At 38.1% G+C, this 23,902-nt stretch overlaps 2 protein-coding genes and 1 non-coding gene across 3 annotated transcripts; 2 read left to right on the plus strand and 1 right to left on the minus strand.

Annotated features, from left to right (window-relative positions):
• The first annotated feature begins 1,252 nt into the window (after positions 1–1,252).
• LOC104888393 (protein DETOXIFICATION 35) lies at positions 1,253–7,323 on the plus strand. The gene is made up of 7 exons (XM_010673351.3): positions 1,253–1,896; positions 3,883–4,508; positions 4,851–4,907; positions 5,175–5,413; positions 5,525–5,643; positions 5,736–5,822; positions 6,942–7,323. Exons 1-7 carry the CDS (start codon positions 1,594–1,596, stop codon positions 7,017–7,019), a joined length of 1,509 nt encoding a protein of 502 aa, XP_010671653.2. The 5' UTR covers positions 1,253–1,593; the 3' UTR covers positions 7,020–7,323.
• Positions 7,324–12,313: 4,990 nt separating this feature from the next.
• Positions 12,314–12,397, plus strand: TRNAL-CAA (transfer RNA leucine (anticodon CAA)). The gene has a single exon. It is a non-coding gene; the product is annotated as a tRNA-Leu (tRNA).
• A 1,158-nt stretch (positions 12,398–13,555) lies between these two features.
• Positions 13,556–14,797, minus strand: LOC104888606 (F-box protein At2g17690). The gene has a single exon (XM_010673630.3). It carries the CDS (start codon positions 14,795–14,797, stop codon positions 13,562–13,564), a length of 1,236 nt encoding a protein of 411 aa, XP_010671932.2. The 3' UTR covers positions 13,556–13,561.
• Positions 14,798–23,902: the final 9,105 nt, after the last annotated feature.

A 23,902-nucleotide genomic window follows, 5' to 3' on the forward strand; every position in this document is an offset into this window, starting at 1 on the left:
GACTATGTGAGAAAAATGTTACTATATTATAAGATACAATTTTCATTATAATAAACTAAGGACATGTTCTCTTCGACATAAAACAACTGAAGTGAACTGATTGCAACTGAACTAAGCTGAACTGAACTGATTGCAACTGAACTAAATTATAACTAATAATAATGATAATAATTTAGCTATCATTAATTAATAAAATAAATAATAGTAGTAAACTAGTAACCATATAAATACAATACAATACAATACAATACAATACAATACAATACAATACAATACAATACAATACAATACAATACAATACAATACAATACAATACAATACAATACAATACAATACAATACATACAATACAATACAATACAATACAATACAATACAATACAATACAATACAATACAATACAATACAATACAATACAATACAATACAATACAATACAATACAATACAATACAATACAATCAATACAATATATACAATACAATACAATACAATACAATACAATACAATACAATACAATACTATATACAATATACAATATAAATAGTAAATAGTAATCTAATATAATTTAACAATATAATATGTTACATATAATAATTGTAATAATGAAAATATTATTTAATTAATAATAATATAATAATATTAATTTTACTATTAATATTAATATTAATATTAGTATTAATACTAATACTACTACTAATAATAATAATATGATAAAATAATTATAATGTAATAATAATAATAATTATCATTGTTTTATTATCACAGAAATAAATTAGAAACTGAACTGAACTGATTGAAAATAAACTGAACTGAAGATAAGGTGAGAGAGAACAAGGCTATAATGTAAAAAAAAGGGTGACGGAAAAAACTTATCATTATATATGTTGGATTATGGTAGATTAATATAATTTTGAAGAGTTTATCGCGTAAGAGACTACCTATTTTTAAATTAAAAGTAGGAAATGGTAAGCCCAATATTAAAGAGACAATTAATTCCAATAGTAACTAGGATAATTTCTTTCAGTAACTAGTTTAATTTATTTAGTAAATAGGTGTACTTTTATATTAAAATTAGACCGTTTGTTTTAATAATTTTTGAATTATAAGAAGTAACTATATATAAAAAATCAATATGTCAAATAAATAACTTTGATCCACAAACAATTGCACACTAATGTTAGTGTGGCTAGGTCCAAGACAAAAAGTCGAATTGCACATTTACCCTAATTCCTTCTGGTTTGGGGGGACATTAACCCTAATTCTAAATACACACAACGAAATGCGAAAATTTGAAAATAAAATCACGCAGGTCCGATAATTCAGGAATCGGGATACTGCTATATTTACCTGATTAACCCTAAAAAAAATGAGATAATTAGTAAAAGTAATCAACAAAAGAATTCAAACCGTGACATAAGATTTTTTCATGCGAATGAAAATCCACGTGACACTCCTCAGACTACGCCCTACAGCCTCCAACTAACTCCCCTGAAAACTCCAACAAATTGCTTTCATCTTCACCTACTTAAATGAACAGTATAAACATCATATACTACTATATAGAGAGAGAACGAGATAGTGGAGGAGAGAGAAAATGGAGGCACCATTGTTGAACGACGTCGTCGGCAATGAGAGATCGGAGGCACGAAACGATGGCGTTGTAGTCGGAGACGCCGGAGATTACGCAGATGTGAATAGCGTGAAAGAGGCGGCGTCGGTGTTCTGGATTGAATCATTGAAGTTATGGAAGATTGCTGCTCCATTGGTGTTTAACATACTTTGTCAGTACGCTAGTAATTCTCTCACTAACATTTTTGTAGGTCATCTCGGCGAGCTTGAACTCTCTGCTGTATCTATTTCTCTCTCTGTTATCGGCGCTTTCTCCTTCGGATTCATGGTTTACATTCTATCTCTCGCACTCTTTCTCTCTTTGTGTTTTCTTCGCTTTGATTATGACTTGTTGTTGTTGTTGTTGTTGTGTTCGACGTAGGATCGTTCCGAATTGCATGTAGAAATTTCATTCGTCAATTGATTTATTACTTAATTATGCTACTGATTGTGAGTGATTAGGGTTAGTGTCGTCGATTTTGTGGTTAATGAGCCAAATGAGGTGTAATTAATTATAACTTTGATTATGTTGACTTTGGTTGTTTTTTTATTATACGACTGATTAAGATAGATTGTTGATATGGTTGTTGTCTTTAATTATGATGGTGAAGATGTTGGACGTAAATAAGTGGTCGTTTGGTTGAAAAATTTAAAATATCTGATTTCGTGGTAATTAGAAATATATGGAGTTGTTTGGTTGTCGTAAACAATGGAGGAATTTAGCAAGTTTTCTATTTAGTTCTACGTAAGTGAATAGAACTCTCTACAACAAATACAGAAACTCTGCAACTTTTGTGCTTTTAGCCAAACAAGATTTGGCGCTTCCGAAGAATTGAAACTCTACAGAAATTACAGTTCTACGAACTAATACTCTGAATCTCTAATGTCCAACGAAATCTTAACAAAAGAGCCATCTGTTTTTGCTACATGTGGGCCCCATTTAGAGATTCTAGTGAGAATGATATAGGTTTCATTGACGTCCTCAACAATGATTTTTGTATCAAATGTGGCAAAAAGTTGCCTTTTTCTTTCATAAATTTATACTGATATGTTGATGCACTAGTAGCAATAATTATTATTAAAGCATGTCACGTAACTTAGTTGGTAAGGACTACAGGTGTGATATGTCAGCCTTACCATTATTCATGGTTTCTTATGAATCTCTCTTGCTTTTTTGAAGACAACTATCTATACAAGTTTTGCTAGTCATAATCTCCAATATTGTTTAATTCTTCTTGTATTTTTAGGTGTCATTGTCTATTGATTGTATATTTAGGAGGTAAATTGAATGTTCAAATGTGGTAGAGTGATAATTATTAATCAACATGTGTCTCATGTCTTTTTATGATTTAAATTAAGAGTCGATGACTAGCCTTTCCCTAAAAAGAGATAGTTATGCACACAATTTCAAGTTTGTTTGTCATTGCATTGATATTCAAAAGTAATTAGTTCCATTCCGGTGTCACTTTTGAGTAACAATTAATTACTGATTATTTCTGAAATGTGACAGATCACAAGGAGGGACACCATAGATTAACTAAGTGTATACACTATGAAAATTGGAGAGAGTAATTTGTAAGGTCTCTATAATAAATTAATAATGGTGTATCTGAAGGCCATATACTGGATGATTATTAAATTCAAAAGGTTATACAACGTCAAGTTTTCTAAAATAAATAAATAATGAAGATTCCATAACTCCGATGGAATCCCCGTACTCCGGTCACATTTATGCTATTGGTTGCACCTCGTGTCAAATTTCATGCTACGCATTGCACCCGTCAAAGATTGTGCTGCTCCGTGCACTTGAAGCATAGTTAGTGTTGTTCTAGCCAATTAACCCTTCTATCATAGACAAGTAGTTACTTTTGAGTATCATAGCATTGAAGGTTCACATGTACATGTATAAATTTTATAGCAACATGTGTTGGAATTTGGAAAGAAATACTTACCATCAAGTAATTAGTTGGGATATATGGCGATATTAGAAACAGACAATCGCATGCACTCTCGGGTGATATGGTAACAACTTGGGGATGGACATGAAGATTGGGCCTTTTTCTACCCAATTTGCATTGTTACCGCTGGCCAGTTGCCCTCTGATCAGTGATCACCTCACTTGGGGCTATATACCTGCAAAAGTCCAATGCTTATCTTGTTTTATCTTTGTTAACGAACATTTTCTTTTATTACTAGATGAATAGACTATCGTAATATAGTTTTTATTGAAATGTATCTTTGAAGATATTAATGGACCGAAATTGTTTGATTGTAGCTTGGTATGGGGAGTGCACTTGAGACATTGTGTGGCCAAGCCTTTGGAGCAGGGCAAGTTTATATGCTTGGAATTTACATGCAACGCTCCTGGATTATTTTATCGATCAGCTGTCTTGTACTCTTGCCAATTTACATCTTCGCTGCACCAATGTTAATATTTTTAGGACAGGACCATGCTATTGCTAATCTTGCTGGACAATTCACGCTCCTTACCATACCACAGTTATTCTCACTGGCTTTCAATTTTCCAACTCAAAAGTTTCTGCAAGCTCAAAGCAAGGTTGATGTACTGGCTTGGATTGGATTTATTGCTCTAATCGAACATGTTGTCCTCCTCTATCTTTTCATTTCTGTATTTGGTTGGGGTCTGCTGGGGGCTGCAGCAGCTTTCAACATCACAAGCTGGATGATTACAATTGCCCAAGTGGTTTATGTTATTGGCTGGTGCAAGGATGCTTGGTCAGGGTTCTCATGGTTGGCTTTCAGCGAGATGTGGGCTTTTGTAAGACTTTCAGTTGCCTCTGCTGTGATGCTTTGCCTTGAACTCTGGTATATGATGAGCATCACACTCCTTGCTGGTCACCTTGCAAATGCTGTGATTGCTGTGGGGTCCCTTTCTATCTGGTGAGTTGCTCACCCTATTCGAGCAATAAGTTTATACCATATTTTAATTTATGACAGTCTTAATTAAATCCTTGTGCAGCTTCCTAATACTTGATCACTTGGAGTGTATATTTAAGTTAAATGATGAACTTAATGAATTCCATATTCTTTTTCTGATATTTGTAGCCCTAGTTGTATCAAGTAGTTTCTAGGGTGCAGCAACTTTTAAGAAGATAAACCAGTTGTATATTGGATCTTCCATGATAAATAGTTTTTATTTGACAGCACATGATAAATAGTTACTACATATTTCTTGTTTCTGAAAACAAAGTTTTTGATGCAATTCTCTTATTTTTGTTTCAGCATGAATGTGAATGGAATAGAAGCTATGATATTCATTGGTATAAATGCTGCTATAAGGTAATTGGTCAGTTCCTCATCAGAACTCCTCTTTCTTTTTTTTTGCTACGATAGGGACTTATCTCTTTTAGTTTATACTATGTCATAGAAATTGGCAGATTCCGCAATAATACTCTTCAGAATGAATAGCAGCCATCTAGATAAAAAATTGCTATTTCTAGATCTGCTACAGTTTTTATTTTCTTTTTAAAACAGTTAGAAAGGCATAAGTGGCTACAGGATATAGTAGTTTTGATTCTGAAGTGATCTTTAATGTTTTACCATTAGTGTTCGTGTATCAAATGAACTCGGGTTGCAGCATCCAAGGGCAGCAAAATATAGTGTCTATGTTACAGTTTTCCAGTCCCTCCTCATCGGGCTTTTGTGCATGGTCCTCATCCTTGTTGCGAGAGACTCTATTGCTGTTATTTACACTGATAGCAAAGAATTGCAGCAAGCAGTTTCTAAATTAGCTTGGCTTCTTGGAGTGACAATGGTTCTTAACAGTGTGCAACCTGTCATTTCAGGTATTTAACTGACATTTGACTTTTCCTCACACGTCCCTCATAAAAATGTACTCTTCCACAACCTGCTTCTTTAATCTTTATTTAATTAAAAGTTTCGAGTAATGTTTGTAGGCGTTGCTGTTGGAGGGGGATGGCAAGCTCTTGTGGCATATATAAACCTAGCTTGCTATTATGTATTTGGGCTCCCTCTTGGATACATTCTTGGCTATGTAGCTGATTATGGAGTTATGGTACTGATCTTCTTCCTTTCCTTTTGCGCTTATGGCCATTTTTTTCTCTGGCAATTCCACTTAGTCCCTGAAATTTATTGCTTCAATGACAGGGTATTTGGGTGGGCATGATAGCTGGAACTATATTGCAGACCTTAATTCTACTCTTCATTTGCTACCGAACAAACTGGACAAAAGAGGTGAGCTTGATACAGCTTTCATTTCCACGAGTATCCTGTTTGCCTTTCTGAAAGTTCGACTTTGCTTAAATTGGGTAAAATATGTTCTAAAACCTTCAAATTTTATTTCAGTTGGAAACTGTTATCAGTAACGACTGTGACCAAATATAATTATCTATTGCATTAAAACTTCACACTAACTACAAGTGTAAGATGCTTGATAATCTGATATGCTTAATCACTTGATGGTTCTTTAGACTTTTAGGTCTAAAGCATGCAAAATTAACATTGAGTTCAAATTTGAAACTTGAAGCAGTCCTTTGTGTCACCTGTCATGAGCATAAATCATGCTCCATAATTGGTAATCATCATGATTTTCACTTGTAACACGTCCCTGAAATTATGAAGCTGCCTTGGTGTTGTAGGAATCCATGGTTTGCTATATCTCAGATATGTGATCTAGGACCTTTTGAGCTATGTTCCTCAAACTTGGCTCCTAGTGTTGATTATCTTTACTGCTTGACAAGCCCAGCTATGAGACATGGCCTATTTATGAGGGTTTTGCAATTATTATCTTACTCCGAACTCCAAAATGATGAGCAAGCGTCTATATACCTATGCGCAATTCTGAAAGATCTTATCTGGGTGTTGGAGTTAATATGATAAGCCTAGTAATGTCGAAGTAGCTCTTAGGTAGCTGTAATAGACACTGGAAATGTATACCAGACTACCAGTGATGTAACGCTGTTTACTCCTGAACAAGACCTCATCATGTAGCTAGGTTATACCTCATTCATTTCATAATACCTGCAACACTTTCCTTGCATGAAATTGTCATATTATTTGCAATCAAACCATGTATGATAATTGGTAACTTTGGTGCGGGTACATTGCCTAGCACCAGTACCACGCTATATTCCCTCTCCTCATACCTCTCTTTTTCTTAATTTATGTGCCAGCCATTTTTTTATTTGAAGGTAAAGTATGCCAATCTACTTGGTGCAAAAGTAATAAGAAACGGAAGAAGTAACATTATTAGCAGATGGTTCGTTATGTCTCAATACATATGCAAGATACTTTACTGTCTCCTGCTGTTCTGCATGAAATGTTCTGTTTAGATTTATAAAAAATGCTATGCAGGTGGAGGAAACAACTAGCCGGATGCGGAAGTGGGGTGGCCAGGACATCAAGGCAGATAAGATCGTTAACAACACTTGACTTCCTGGTGACTTACTAGTCTATAGAGTATCTGCTTTCCGATCTCTCTTGCCAACGTTACGTTCCCCAAAAGGATAGCGAGACACTATACCAGTGAGAGACATAGTTTGTCACGGTAACGTGACTTTACTATATTTCTACTTATTTTCCAAGCTTATTTATAGTGTTCCAAAGCATTCTTTTGATGGACGATTGCTCATTTATCAATGGCATTGCTTGTATAGAAATCCCAGCAAGATGGTATTGGAAAATATTTTGCACTTTTTGCAGCAGATATGGAATCAATTTCTTGTTGATCTCTTTATTCATACTGGCAGAAGCATCATGTCCATAATTAAACCTTAATTGGTACTAGAATATTAATCTACTTTTGTCTTATCTTGCATCCTTCATGCATTCTTCGTTCATGTTATTCTAGAAAGGAACGCAGAGGAAATAAAATTCGGTATGGAAATAATAACCATGTACACTCCCTTAAGATCTTTATTTGTGACATATGCCAGTAGTAAATCAGTAGTAGTTTATGATCGTATTTCCTAATATATCAAGATCCAAATATTTAATCTTAGGGTCTGTTCTCTTCGGTATAAAATAGTTGAACTGAATTGAACTGAACTGAAATGAATAGTGATATGTGAGAGTAAAAGTATTGTCCAGAGCTGAATTGAACTGAACTGAACTGAAAAAAAAGCTGGGGAGAACATGCCCTATTCGAAAAATAATGGAAATGTCACTATACTAATTTAAGATGGTTTTGTTTGTAAAATTTGTTTACATCATAATTATGAGACTTGGAACAATGTGAGCTAAAGGTGCAGACCTATTTGTTCAAATAACACATCAGATAGGAGTCTAATATTCAGTGCTATATAATGGTACATTAATTGCTGAAGTTTCATATAAATTTTGGGATGCTTCGCTAACTTGATATTGATAGCTAGGAAACTATAGTGGATTTCTTAATTTTACTAGTAAAAAAATGTGGCTCTGCAGATGGAAACTTCACCCGATATAGGAGCCTTATAAGTTATAATCATATACGAAATCGCATTGATGTTTTATGAATCTTTACGAGGTCATTCAATAGACCTTCATCCTAAATTTTTTCTTGGCCTTTTGTTTCATAGTAGTAGTACTGTACTCATCCGTTTCAAAATATAAGACATGTATGATGTTTGAGGTTGAACTTTGATCGTTAATTACTCTCCATTTATGTTGATAATTTTTTTTAAAAAATAATGGTATTATAGTATGTTTCAAGACGTATTCAACGATATAATTTTCATAATTTTTTCTATCATATTATGAGAGATATTTGTGGTCAAAACAAATTTTCGTAAAACGTGAATGCTTTATTATATTTTGAAACAGAGGGAGTAGTAGTTAATCCAATCAAATCACCTGAGCTCATCTATACTAATATATTAAAAGGCGTTCCTAAACGTGGAACGGTGCCACGTGGCGCTCCCTAAAGCATGTATTTTACTCCATGTAATTCACAAACAATAAAAAAAAACTAGAATAGCACAAGGTTTGATCCCATGACCTCAAGGTTATATATTAAAGTTTTAACCACTAGAGTAAGTGATATTAAGTGTTATTATTCTAAAGTATAATATTAATAAATGAAAATTTTCCTTACCCGGGGAATAGCCCGGATCTAATAACTAGTTTTACATTATAACTTGTGTACAAAATAGAAATTAAAGTTGCCACCACATGGAATGACAATGTTATTTAGTTGGCTGTTAGCACACACCAAATGAAGTACATACTTCTAATTACACAAATATTACAAAATCTCATATAAGATAATTTTATAATAATTTATGATAAACCAAAGGAAACTTTGTTAAAATACAAGTAGAAAATGGGGATGGCGGGAGTTCAAGTAGGAGACCCGTCCAAGTGGGGTGGGATGGATCTAGGTTTGGCGGGGATGAGGCAAGGATGGGAATTGAAATTGTACCAACAATGGATGGTGGAGCGGATGTGGATTTTATGCTATATCCTCCCTCTGGCCTCCTCTCCATATATCTATTATTAAGATTCTATTTATGTACTAATATTAATAATAATTTTATCTTGCAAAAATATAAATATGTAGATATGACACGGGTACGAAGTGGGTGCGGATACCCACGCGTGTAGTGGGGGAGGGGATGAAGTGGCGAAATGAGTACGAGTACCCATACCGGTGGTGGCGTAGGGATGAGTTTAAATACATACCTCATAAGGCGGGGATGGGTCTAGAATTTCCCCCATCATGGGTGGTGGGGTGGGGATGGGAATTTTATGCGGGTGCGGATGCAGGTGTGGAGGTACCATCCTCCGCATCTGCTCCGCCCAATTATCATCCCTGGATGTCAATTAAAGGAAAGGTACAGAGGATGGTCCCTCATAGAGGTGGCAAACGGGTCATATGGGCCAGGTCATAACCGGGTCAACTTTGTATTCGGGTTACGTATGGGCCTTGTCCGATAGGGTATGGTCCACCTCGAGTCCATGAGATTTCGGGTTAGATCGGGTTGGACTAAATCAGGTTTTCAATCTCGCAAATAAATAAAACACATATAAGACTAATGAGAGCAAGTTAAATAATTAATGGACAGTGGCTAAACCAGATATAGTATTTGATCACAATTTTTCCCTTGAAATTGTTTAAAACGTAACTAATATGACAACTTTTCGGGTCAAGTAATAGAGACATCCCATGACATTCGGTGTACGGGTCCCGTAATGTCTAAAAACGTGACTTATAGCCTTCAATTTTGAGCGTTTTTGGACTCCTCCGGGCCCGGTCATATTTTTAACCCAAAACCTTCCTATGGGGTGCGGCACGACTTATAATGCATCTCGGGTAGTTCACACCATCTGAATTGCCCTAGAAAGCCATAAAACCACCCATTTATGATTTTGTGGTGCAGCCACATAATCTCCCCAAAACGGACGTAAAAGTTGTTCTTATACCCGTTCAAAGTCGTAAGAGTTCTTAATATACCGTCCCATATACCTTCGAGTAATCCCACTACATTCGGTGCACGGGTCATTTTGACGTCTAAGTGCTTGACTTATAGCCTTCAATCTTGACCTTTTTAGGGCTCCTCCGGGCCCGGTCATATTTTTTACCCAAAACCTTCCTATAGGATGCAGCACGACTTGTGATGCATCCCTGGTGTTTTGCACCATCATCTGAATTACCTCAGAATGCCACCAAAGGACCCATTTATTATTTTGTCGTGCAGCCACAGAATGACCACGAAACGATCGTAAAAGTTGTTTTCATGCCCGTTCAAAGAAGTTGGAGTCCTAAATATACCATCCCATGTCCCCTAGAGGCATCCCACGACATTCAATACACGAGTCCCGTTGACGTCTAAAAGCGTGACTTACAGCCTTCAATTTTGACCGTTTTAGCGCTCCTCCGGTCCCCGTCATATTTTTCGCCGAAAACCTTCCTATGGGGTGCGACACGACATATAATGCATCTCTTGTGATTCGCACCATTTGAATTTTCCCAGAAAGCCATCAAACCACCCATTTATGATTTTGTGTTGCAACCACGGAATGGCCCGAAAAGGTCGTAAAAGTTGTTGTTGTGCCTGTTCAAAGCCGCAGCAAATATGTTTTTCAATAAATAGAACGGTATGAGATGAATGAGATAGGAGCGGGTGGGGTATAACATAAAATCCACACCCGCTCCACCAACCATTGCGGGTACGATTTTCATCCCCATCTTCGCCCCATTCCTACCAAACCTAGACACATCCTCGCTACAGTTAGATAGGAATGGGGCTGGTCTTCTAGTTGACTCTTTCCCACTGACATCCTTAGTAAAAACTCTTGAATATACATAACAACAAATAGATTTTGAACATATAAAAAATTATATAATGCCATTTGAATTATTAAAAGTTTATTTTCTATTCTCAAACAATTTACCCATTTTGACGGAAAAAAATTGTTGTGTTCAAATGTCTACATGTGTGCGCTAAATAGTTTACGTGTATATTCTAATATAATTTACATCGTATGCTATAATTGCACTATAAGAACCTATTGATGGTTTAAGATTTTCACTATGTTCTAAATTTCACTTGTATGATTGTACTCCTTTCGTCCTTTAATATACTTCTTATTTCTAATTTTGGCACTATTTATAAGTAAAGAAAATCTCCCAAATTCATTTTCAATATATAAGGAAAAAACGTCATGTGCGGTCTTATTTGATTCGTCTCATTTTGAAAATAAAAAATTTACAAATTTTTCACCAAGTACCCTTAAGGTTTTACGAAAATCATGAAGTACCCCTGCGTTCTTAGAAATTCATCGAGTGTCCCTTATGTTTGCATATAATGTACCATACACCCTAAAAAATTGATTAGTGTTGATTATGTTAACTTAAATGATCTGAAATCACTTGAACCCCAACCTAATTCGCATATTAACCACATTATGCCAAAAATTATGTCCTTTTAAGTGATATAAATCCATTTTTCTCATGCGGTCCAAATAGTTTTAATACCAAAATACCTATTAGAGAAATTGTTTGCTTTTAAAAGACTTTATTGGACATAATATGAAATATTAGGAAAATTAGGATATGGATCATCTGATTTTGGGTCATTTAAGTTCAAATAATCAAAATCAGTAAGTCATTGAGGATATTTGGTACATTATATGCAAACTTAAAGGTTACCAAATGAATTTTTTAAACCGTAGAGGTACCTCATGAATTTCGTAAATCCTAATAGTACCTGGTGAAAAATATACATTTAAAAATATTAGAAAATGATACAAAATATGCATTGACAAACGTAAAAAGAAGAAATGAAAAGTCTATAAGAGGAAAGAATACAAAAGTACATCCTTAATCTGTATATTGATAAGCTATGTTGCTCGGACTCTTCATTTCACCTCAAGTACCCGTGTCGGATCCTCGACACTCGGACATGGGTGGGACACTTGGACATGGGTGGGACACTTGGACACTTCATTTTGGGCTAAAAAATTCCAAAAAATAGTCGAGTCGGACACTTGGACACGTATCCATGTCGGACATGAGTACCCGAGTATGAGCAACATAGTTGATAAGAATATAAAATGATTATACATTCTCAAATTTTATGAATTATCCTAAGTTGTTCTGGAGTTCTAACCCCTTAAACACCCACCCCCAACAAGAAAAAATATAAGAGTTGAAAATACTAAAGAGTTCAAACAAAAAACTTGAAAAAGGCGTCAAATAGCGGTTAAAAATGAAGTAAAGATAAATTTGATACTTTGATCATAAAGTCAGGATGGCCGAGTGGTCTAAGGCGCCAGACTCAAGTTCTGGTCCTCTAACGAGGGCGTGGGTTCAAATCCCACTTCTGACATTTTTCATATTTTGAACATGTAAATTTTTACGCATACTGGTACGAATTCGAAAAATGATAAAACGACATAGTTTAAAAAAGGTGCACCATGCTCTACATTCACTGCATGTACTTATTTGCGGTCTTGATGACCCATGAAATGGTAAGGCTTGTGAAACATGGTATAAGAATCATGGTAATCATCAGTGAAGTATTGAAGTAATGGAATTAGGAATGATTTCTGGGAAATCAGAAGCTTTCACATAAGTTGAGTAATTATCTCCCAAGAACAATGCTGCGTCGTTGATGTTCTTCACCAGAATCCACTCCAACAAATCATCTAAAGCTTGCAACTTATACACCATTAAACCCGTGGTGTCTAAGAAAAGCTCACCTCCACTACTCATAGAGCACTCCACCAACCTAACCGCTTGCAGAAGAGTAGTTCCATCATTCGAGTCACTCAACTATGTATCTTCGCATTGTTTCTCCAAGCGGTCCAACCACAGGCTCGGTCACGAGCCTGATTCTAGGCTGCACGTTGGACTTCACATCACATACATAAACCTCACCCCAGAAATTGACTGCTAGGAAATAACCTTGATGAACTATGATGTCATAGAACACTGGTTGGTGCTGATACATGAATGTCCAAGTTGCATTCTCGGACTTGTAATAAGCCAAACTCCGTGTTTCACCATGAATTACCATCATGATGAAATCATTACAGGAAGCTTTAGAGGATTTTCGATTTAGAACCGTTACATGCTGAGTTCCCATGTAATCTCTAAATGATGGAATTGAATTATACAAGCACTTCTCATGGAAGATTTCTTTATTGTCATATGTAATTAGTTACATAATGTGAACATTGTGTAAGCAATGCAATCTCTTGGTATTTTTTTCCACTAGTAGCAAGGACTCTTTTTTCGGCCTACAGAAGCAGTTTATAGTGTAGATAAGGAAGAAAATATGTCATGTATGGACTAAAATCTGCTGTCATTTATTATTCTCAATCTTGGACAAACTCTTCTCCACAAATACAATACCATCTAAACAAAGGAGACTAACATCTACAGTTCTACACTGATATTCTATGCCAAAAAAGTGACCTTAACATGGCCTATGAGTAATCTTAATAACTTTGTTTACTTCTATGGAGCTCCATAAGCGCGGCTATCTGTCCTAGAGAGTTGGTAGGATCCAAATAGGTGGCGGGAAGTGATACTCCTCTGCCATTGGGATATAATATCTATCTATTCTCTTTTCATCCAACAAAAAAACACCAATGTCAAACGGCCCAGCTAACTGGTATGGATTAAGGAGCATAGCATCACTATCATGGTAATCATCGGTAAAGTAGATTGAATTTGATCTGCATCCGGGGAACTGGGAAGCAGATACATAGAGAGAATAGTTATCTCCTAAAAATAATGCACCATCTTCCAAGGTTTCAATTGATAACCAATCATTTCTTCCATTATCATCTACCACCATCTTATAGATAAAGAAACCGATAGTAAGAATTGGACCGTTCATAGTACACATGCACGCCTTCAGTATCCTTATAACTTGCATTATAGTTTTATCTGGTAATTCGACAATGTACCTACGACAACAGTTTCCTAATAGACCCATAAGAGAATCACAAATTGATCTCAAGTTATAAGTAGGATTTGCGTCATCATTGATCTCACATGAGTAAATTTGACCTAAGGTATTAACTGCAAGAAAATGATCTTTAACATATATAACATCAAAGAATTGAGGAAGAGACCATGTTATGTATGTCCAAATTTCAGCACCTGGCTTCCAGAAGGCTAACATTCTCATCTCACCATAGATGACCATAACCACAAATTCATTTGGAGAGGAAATAGGGTCAGATGATAAAATAGCTTTACATATAACATACTCAAAACTGAAACCTTCACCAATCTCTTTGTACATGTCAATGGCAGGAGAAAACTGAGGAAGATGAATGATCCCTTTGCTACTTCCGAAATAAAAAGGGTTTATGAGGTTTACCTCGAAGGCAACACCATCTAGGGTGATTAGCCAACCATGAGAAGAACCACAACATCTTTTCTTGTAAGGAGCTTGTAGGTGAAGATCATAGATCTCACCTTGGTTGATGCTATATAAACTCCGGATGAACTCGTTGTTTTCTGCTAAGCTTGGTATAAGTAGCATAGGAAGGTCTCGGTTGAAGTACATATAGGGACGGAGCTTAAGTTGGTTAAACTTGCCTTTTGCAACAGAACGCCAATTAGTACACACACTGCTAAACTTAATTATGTCAGAAAGGAGGAGGAGTTTATTTAGCACCATGTAAAGCAGGTTTTGAGGAAGCCATGCCCAATCAGTGTTGGACAAGGAGGAAGAAGAAGAAGAGGAGGACAAAACTTTTGTTGTATTCATGATTGGAGAGGTTAGCAGCTACAATGAAGAAAGGAATGATGTTTGTATTTTCCATTGTTTAGTTCTATATAGGAGGACAATGATTACATATTAGGCAAGTATTGAATGTGGAGAACCTAAATCTACCACAAATCGGTACTTACTGTGGATCTGATATGATCATAACAGATTCATATCGATTTTCTTGCAAATGGTTAATGTTCTAAAAAGAGATTTCTTTCAGAAAGACAATGCATCTTATTACATACATACATCAAGCAAAAATATTAAAATGAGCACACATGATCCTGCTTATATGACAAACTTGATCTGGAGCTTCTCATTTTCTTCTGAGTTGATAAAAGCCTACTATGTTGATGAATCGTAAACCTAACAAAGCTGATGCAACGAATAGAACTGGAATTTTAAACAGTCTCTTATATTCTATTGGATGATTCGGAATAATCCTTTTGCTGTGTTTAATGAGCATTTTTAGGGTGTTCTTAAACAGGATAAGAAAAGGCTAGGTTCTGACAAGTAAAAGAAATCAAGTGACAGTCAGTGTTTACTATTAATAGTGAATACATGAACGCCCTTAACCTACTAAAGCAGAATTCTGCAAGATGGGTAATTCTAGTAGTTACTCGAATACATAAGAGCATAATATATCAATGCTGAGTTTTCATACATCCGTTTTAGAAACGTATGTGGGATCTTGCATTTTAACCATCTAGTAGACAAATCTCTTCGATGTTACTATATCGAAACTCCAATGTGAACATAGACTGATTTACTTCTAAAAGCAGTTCATCTAGTCTCGACAAATCTCATGCTAATTCGAATCATTGCATCGATGTAATTGGTGATTTCATTTTAACTCTCCTTCAGCTTTCAGAGTTTGATGTTTATTATGTGTGTTTTTATTACTTTTCTTATTCTCATTTTTCTTGTTAACTACACTCAAGACCTGAACAAAAGCTCTAGATTGTTAATTGGGTATCTAGGGATGCTGCCTGCAGAGTTTGTATGCCACTGCATTAATATATCTATACTTCTCTGCACCATTTGAAAATGAGTCGTCAGCACTTAAAAACACACGTTCCATTATTCCACGTCTCTTTTGACGGTGCAGTGAAGTATATAGTGTAAAACTTGGGAAATGTTGCAACATGTTTAAGTAGAAGATGTTTGTTCTGACGTTGTAAGACTTCGAATACCATCAATGGTAGCTTTTACTGCTAAATGGACAGTTTGTAGTATCTAGTAATAACTTGATACCATGATTTCAGGTGATCACTATATAATGGATGTTACATGTATTTGTTTGGGACATCACAGTTGCTATACAAGTCTAAAACTCTAAATTTCATATTTGTGCTACTGCATTATATTAGATATATATATATACAAGTAATACAACACCTTAAAGAGATATGAACACTTCAATCATTCATGACAAAATCAACTTCAACAAGTTCCTACACTACTGTAAAGTTTGCACAAACAGTCCATTTTCACTTTGGTAAATTTGAACATGGATATGAATATATGATAACCGTACAAAGGTATTACAACTTCATGAAACTGCGATAGCATAATCATTGACTACTATATTGATCATACGAATAACGAGTTCATATAGAATAGGGGGATTAGAAAAGAAAGAGCAACATTATTGTTGCCATTAGCATACCTGAAGTAGCAAAAGTGATGCTAGATACAACGCTGTGCCTGCATTTAGTGCGATCATTATGGCTTCCTAGGCAAAATTATCTGTTAACTTCCATTTCAAGAGCTCATTGTACCTGTCACCCACAATTAATCATCATTATTCCGACCTTACGTCCAGATCTCCATAAGTTATTTTGCTAATTCTTATATGTTGGCATTCAAACCTTTTGCTTGATCACTGATCACCATATCAGCATTTTCTTAGCCTACCAAATTATAGCAATGCTTTGATCCATTATGCATGAGATATCTCAAATATTTGCATTTTCTTTAACTCAATATTACCAAATTACTATTTGCAAAAGTTACGTGTCCACTCCTTTTTCTCACAAAAACTCGTATACAATACGCTTAGTCACCCTAGAGTCATAAACGTCACCCGAAATTTCATAAATGTCACCCCGAATCACATGAGTGTCTGTTTATGCGATATGGAGTAGAATTTATGAAGTTTGGGATAAGTACGCTTGATCTACGCAAGTACATCATTTTTATACACGACCTGCTGCAGTTTCCGGACTTGGTTCTTACCAAGCATGATTTGTCAATAATGCGGGTTAAGAGGGTAGAACATAGATTGTGTGATTCTCTTCATTCATGTTGCAATTATCAAAGTGTGAGTCTAAAAGATTTAACATAGAAACAGGTGAACATCAGTCATTAACCTAACTTACCTTAATCAAATTTACTACTGATCATACGGTAACAGGAATTCACCTCCGAATTTCAAGTACATCTTAACTTTGAATTCATTATTCTAGGATAAGGGGTAAATTTTCAGATTGCTGAACTACTTTCTGTTGAACCAAAGTTCAATATCACGAAATGGCTGAGTTGATAACACTTCCAGGAAGATAGTTTATTGTAGTAATGTTACTATGTTATATGACTTTTTGGCTTATGAAGTGAAATTTAGGCTCAATTACTATCCTCGAGTGTGTGGGCTGCAATTAAGGTGGGTGCACTTGCTGCTTAGCATTCTGTGGCACTCAGAAAGGCACTGCAGTCTGTACTGTGTGAGGATGGAAATATACGTGCAAGGACCACTTATGAATGGCTTATATGAATGGGCTGCAATTTAGTAATGCCAGCCTAAATCAGCTTGAATTAACACCTACACAAGCTGTTCAGCCTTCTTGTGAAGGCAGCCTTACTCCATTGAAGATAGTTGCTCCCGTCGTTGGCCCATCAGACCAGATGATGCAACAGGAGCCAGGAGGACATAATGGATCATCTTTCAGGCACAAGCTCTAACATCAGTGCGCGAGTTAGCCAAAGGCATAAGTGCTTAACTCACACAGATCAACTATCAACAACAGGTTGGAAACGTCCCTTAGCCATTTGGAAGATGTTGAAGAAGCATTAGCACCATTTGGAACTTGTAATCAACGGCAAATTTTTTTTTTTGGTAAACATGATTTTCATTCATTAACTAATAAAGTTGAAAATATTACAGTCCGAAAGTAAATGTTCCAAACAGTAGCTAGGGGGATTGGGGAAAATCCTAGTTACAATACTATCACCAACCATGTTCCTACACTCCTTGGCCAGAAGATCCGCCACATTGTTGTGCTTCCTGCTACAATACTTAATCTGGAGATCCGGTCGTTTAGTGATCCACTGCCTGCACATATTAGTCAAGTTTGAATATAGGTCAGACTGACCCCCTGTGAGAAGGTTGATCGCGTCATTACAATCAGAATATATAATGGCCTTCGGGAGCTTGTATTTGTCAATGAGAACGAGAGCCTCAAGAATTGCTAGAATTTTCGCTGCAAGAGAATTGTTAGCATATGTCTTCTTTCCAAACCCCCAAACCCAATGACCATCTCCACTACGAATAACCCCCCAATCCCAGCAACTTCCATATTCCCAACAAAAGATGCGTCAACATGAATCATCAAGAACTCTTTCAAGTGGTCAAAAAAGAGTGGATTCCTAAATAGAGTAGTTGAACCTGTGGCAGCTAGGTACTCCTTCACCTTTTCCCTGGCCCTAAAGCACACAATTCGAAAGGACGAAGGGTTTTGGTTTTTAAAAACACAAGCATTTCTATCCTTCCATATTTCATGACACATATAGGGGAAGATGGACCCCCAGGGTAGGTCCCAGAATGTTTTGTTAGATTGCATATTTTCCTTAATCCAGCACCTAAAGTCCCTGTGATTTTGAGCAGCCATCCCCGGCCAACCCCAAACCTCGCTACTTTTCATACACTCCCGTATAATATGCTCACTATTTTCAGGGTGGGTCTGACATCTAGGACAGGTGGAGTCATGGGTCATGCCTCTAATTGAGGGGAGATGCCTGTGGGGGATGCGATCAAGCCAAAGAAGCCACATAAAGAATCTAACTTTTGGTTCACAACATCCCTTCCAAATCCACGATAGATCTGGGTCCGAGGGGAGGTGGGTTAGTTGGGCCCTATAGGCCTTCTGAAGCATGAAACCTTTGTGGTTAACAAAGTTTGGTACGAGGAGGTCGGCGGGTGCATCCTGGCCCGGAGGAATTGTGGTGAGTATCCGATTTTTGAGACACGTTGGGAGCAGGAGGGAGAGGGAAGAGAGGTCCCACTGGCCACTGTTAATAACAGTATGGACTTTTCTATTCTCTTCTTGTGGAGTAAGGGGGCCCTGGACCCTCGCACGCAAGGGACCAATTGAAAGCCAATCATCATGCCAGAAGTCAATACTCATACCGTCCCCAAGGTTCCAAGAGCTATTGTCCCTAAGGAGGTCCCACCCTTGGCCAATACCTTTCCACACGACAGACCCATTTTGGAATTTTGTCACTCGAACTTTGTGCATATATTTTGCTCTAATGCACCTCTGGGCCAGACTAGGTTGGCCCTGCGCTAGTTTCCACCCTAGTTTCGCCATGTATGCTCTATTCATGAGTTTTTGAAATGTGATACCCAGACCCCCTTGGTTTTTTGGCAAAAAGGTAGTTTCCTTACTTACTAGGTGAATCTTCTTTTTTCCCCCCTCCTCGCCCCAAAGGAAATTATTACAAATAGAATCCAGGTCCTGCAAGGTACTAGACGGAAGGGACGCGGCCTGCATGTAGTAAGCCGGGATGGTTGACAAGGTAGAGGAAATGAGGGTCATCCTACCTGTTCTCGATAGAAATTTTGTTTTCCAATTTGCTAGTCTGTTCCTGACCTTATCTACAATGAATTGGACCTGGTTAAGGGATGGGCGTTTATGAGAGATTGGAAGCCCCAGATAAACACCCAAATCCTTTGATTCCTCTATGTTAAGAGTCTCTATGAAGAGTCTCTTGTGCTCACTAGAAGTGTTAGGGGAGAAAATGAGCTTGCTTTTGGCCTCATTGATTTTTTCGCCCGAGTCCTCACAGAACCTTTCCAGAACTGTGCGAACCACAAATGCAATGTCCTCGTCCACCCGCCTAAAAAGGAGGAGGTCATCTGCAAAGAGGAGATGGGAAATAGGAACACGGCCCCTCCCAACCCAAAAGGGTGTCCAGTCTTTGATCATGCAACTTTCATTAATTCTACCTGTCAACGCTTCAAGACATATATTAACCAGATAAGGTGACATGGGGTCCCCCTGCCTAAGACCTCTGGAATGTTTGAACTCCTCTTATTTACACCCATTTATTAGGACACGAGAAGAGGCATTAGAGATGCAACTCATAATTAGGTCAATAGCAGGAAGGTCTAGCCGAAGGTTCATGAGACACTCCCTAACGAAAGCCCACTCAACACGATCATAAGCCTTTTCTAGGTCGATGTTTAGCGCGAACCAACCCCATTTGCCTTTCTTTTTATTCATGGAATGTAACACTTCAGAGGCTACCACAAGATTAACGTCAGGACCCCTACCCTTAATGAAACTATTCTGATTATGAGAAATCCAGGATGGAATCAAGGGTTTGAGTCGGTTGACCAGAATCTTTGTAACCAGCTTATACAGAGTATTGCACAGGCTTATAGGCCGGAACTGTTTGACAGTATCCGGGAAATTCTGTTTGGGGATAAGGCATATCAACGCCTGACAAAGATCTTCCGGAACCCGACTCTGCCTAAACCACTCTTTAATATCTCTGCACACATCATTTCCTACAATATCCCATGATTTTTGAAAGAAAATTGGGTGAAAACCATCCGGGCCAGGGGCCTTAAGGGGTTTCATACTTAGTAGGGCAGTCTTAATTTCTAGAGAGGGTGGAACACACCCTACATTACTCGTCATACTGGCCCCCTCACTCTGATTCCATACGCAGGCTAATTTCTCTGTATATACAGGTCCTGGTAAAAGGCTAGAATTAGGTCATGGATGCCCCTCTGATCAGTGATCTCATTCCCGACGTTATCCCGCAACCTATTGATCCTAGATGCATTCCGTTTAATGATTACACTTTTGTGAAAAAACCCCGTGTTCCTATCCCCCTCTCCCACCCTATCCATACGGCTCTTTGTTTTCCAGAGGAGCTCTTCCTGATCTAAGGTCTGGATCAAGTCACTCTGGAGATTAGATTCTAGGTCCTGGTGAAAGGCAGACATAGGGTGAGACTGGAGATATATCTGGGTACCCTTTAGCCTAGCTAAAAGGTGACGCTTTCTACGCTAGATATTCCCAAACGTTGCATGATTCCATTCTAAGAGAGTCTCCTTAAACGTGTTAAGGCTATCCTGGATTGAAACACACGGATGCGGCCACTCATAGAGTGCCCCTTCTCTAAACCTACTATCAAGGAGCCACATAGGCTCAAACCTAAACGGCTTATCCCCTTGGACAAAGGGCTCATTTTCGAAATTTAGTAAAATAGGGCAGTGGTCAGAGGTGATTCTCGGTAGATGCCATAGGTTCGCATTAGGGTATAAATGAATCCACTCAGTATTTGCCCATCCTTTATCGAGTCTCTCGAAGATCGGTTTTGACTTTCTTTTATTAGTCCACGTAAACTTGGGGCCATTAAACCCTAAGTCAACAAGCTGGCAATTATCCATAGTGGAAGTAAATAAATCTGCTCTTCTCCTAGAAACAGGCCTACCTCCCAGTTTTTCACTCTGGTTGACAACATCATTAAAATCCCCTATAACTAACCAAGGTTTACCTAGATTCTGAGCAAAACTCTCTAAAGCATGCCATAAGTTTTGTCTAACATGAAATTTCGGACTAGCATAAATTGAAGTAAGCACAAAGGAAGTGTTTGAAGAACGTACCTCGACCACGCCATAGACTCCCTGGGCACCTTCTCCTATAACATGAAAATCCAGGATGTGCGATTTCCATAACAGGAGGATGCCACCCACAAAGCCATCAGGTTCAAGCAGATGCCAAGAGTCGAAACCCAAGTCAGCAATAATAGCTTCAGTCTTCTCACGCCCCACCCAGGTTTCCGTAAGAATTACCAGTGACGGGTAATGGTGATGCATAAGAAGCCTAAAATTCGGTTTAAAGGAAGGTCTAGCCAACCCTTGCACATTCCAGAAGAGCACTGTCATTCCTTTTCTTAGGGGGGTTTTTTTAAGGAGCATCTTTAAGATTCCCTCTTTTCCTGCCACCCACGGGTCTACTTCGGCTCCGGTTTGCGGGCATGTCCATGTTTTCCTGTGTGGCCATAGAATCACTTCGGCTTCTCGAGGGCTTCTTGGCCCTTTTCCCACGGCCCATGTTATTGTGATCCCCAACTGTTTCATCGGAAGGTGTAGTCTTGCAAGTAGCAAGGCATTGGAGTTGCTCTTTGCAATCATGCGCACATCCCTCACTTTGACCATTATGAATGTGTGTATCATAGGTAGGAGGGGTATTGGATCGACCCATGGTCCCAAGCTTGCCAACATAGCTCTTTCTTCGCTCTCTACTTCTACCTCTTTCTCTAGAAACCACTTCAGAAATATTTTCATTGTTTGGGGAAGGTGATCTGCATCTAGAACTTGAGGGACATGAGCTGGACGGAACTCGGAGTTTGAGTACATTATCAGGTGATCTGCTAACTCTGGGTTTAGTGCCGGGTTGGCAATTAGAGCTTTCACCTCTTTGAAGGTTAGCTCCGTGTGGAAGTCGGTGGGTTCCTCCAGACTGTCGGGGAGATAATACTCCACATCGTCTAGCATGAGCTCCGCTTTGAGCGGGCGAACTGGGCGTGCAAAGAGTATCGGGTTGTGGGGGCAGGTCTGCATGACCCGGGGTTCTGGGGGTGAGTCGGGTGGCGACAAAGGCGGGGGTGGGGACCGTGATCCGGACAGGTCGAGAAACGAGGGATCGCAGGGATGCCACATTTTGAGAGGGAGAGAGGTTATTAATTTTTTCTCTTTCCTTTACTGGAGAAAAACTATGCAGTGGGTGTTTCTTTTTTGTGGATGAAGTGTGAAGATGGGAGTTATATTTATAGGAAGTATGAGGGGGGGAGGGGATAGTAGAAGAATTAATGGATATCAGCTGGAATTTGGTACACTTATCTGGGGAAGGAGGGAGGTCCGATTGGACCTGAGCTTGAATTTTTCCAGCAAAATCTTTCTGCAGCCCATTTTTCGAAGCCATGGCAGGGAGGGTAGGATTTTCTTCCTGCAGCGCCGCGAATTGGTTCCCATTTTTTGGAAGATTTTTCAAATCTCCCTCCACATTGGGAGTATGCGTGTAAGTAATGGGGTTAGTCCCATCCATGCTTCCTTTTTCTCTCTCATCATCATTCACCTTTCCCCTCTCTTTCCTAGGTGTCCATCTAGACTTTGAAATGGCCCTACCTACCTTTCTTTTATCCAAGTCAACTTTCCTTTTTTGTAGCTTCCTTTCTTTCACGTCCATCCATGCATGGTCATGGAGCTTTTCTGTTGTTTGGTTAAAACCTTCAACCACACTAGTATTTTCCGGCACCGACGTAGCTTCCGGTTGCATCTCCGGACAACCTTTTACATTGTGGCCCACCATCCTACATTTATGACATAGCCATGGGGACTCCGAATAAACGAGGTCCTGGCACGTCTCTCCAACCCAAACCGACCCGGAACACATGAGGATTTACGCATCAATACACACACTGATGCAAATCTTTTTCTATCTCCTTCCAGTGAGTGGGCATCTATTTTTACAGTGCTACCAAGAGCATTTCCTATGGATTGCAATATATCCTTACAAAAAAATTCGATAGGGAGTTCCGGCAAGCTAATCCATATGGGGTAATGGGAAATGGTGGCACTCGACGGCTTGAACCCCGCCTGCCATGATTGAACCCATAAGAGGGACCCCATAACAAACCAAGGTCCTTCTGCAAGTAATCTTGCTTTTTCATGAGCTGAACCACAATTTAAGCTATAGAACCCTTTCCCCAAAGAAGTAAGATTAACACTAGTCTTCCATTTCCACACCTTCTGTAACTCCTTCTTTAGGAAGTCATGGGAGAATGACTTTCCTACAACCTTACATATTA

The sequence above is a fragment of the Beta vulgaris genome, chromosome 3 (assembly GCF_026745355.1).
Source record: "Beta vulgaris subsp. vulgaris cultivar EL10 chromosome 3, EL10.2, whole genome shotgun sequence".
NCBI classification, from domain to species: Eukaryota; Viridiplantae; Streptophyta; class Magnoliopsida; order Caryophyllales; family Amaranthaceae; genus Beta; species Beta vulgaris.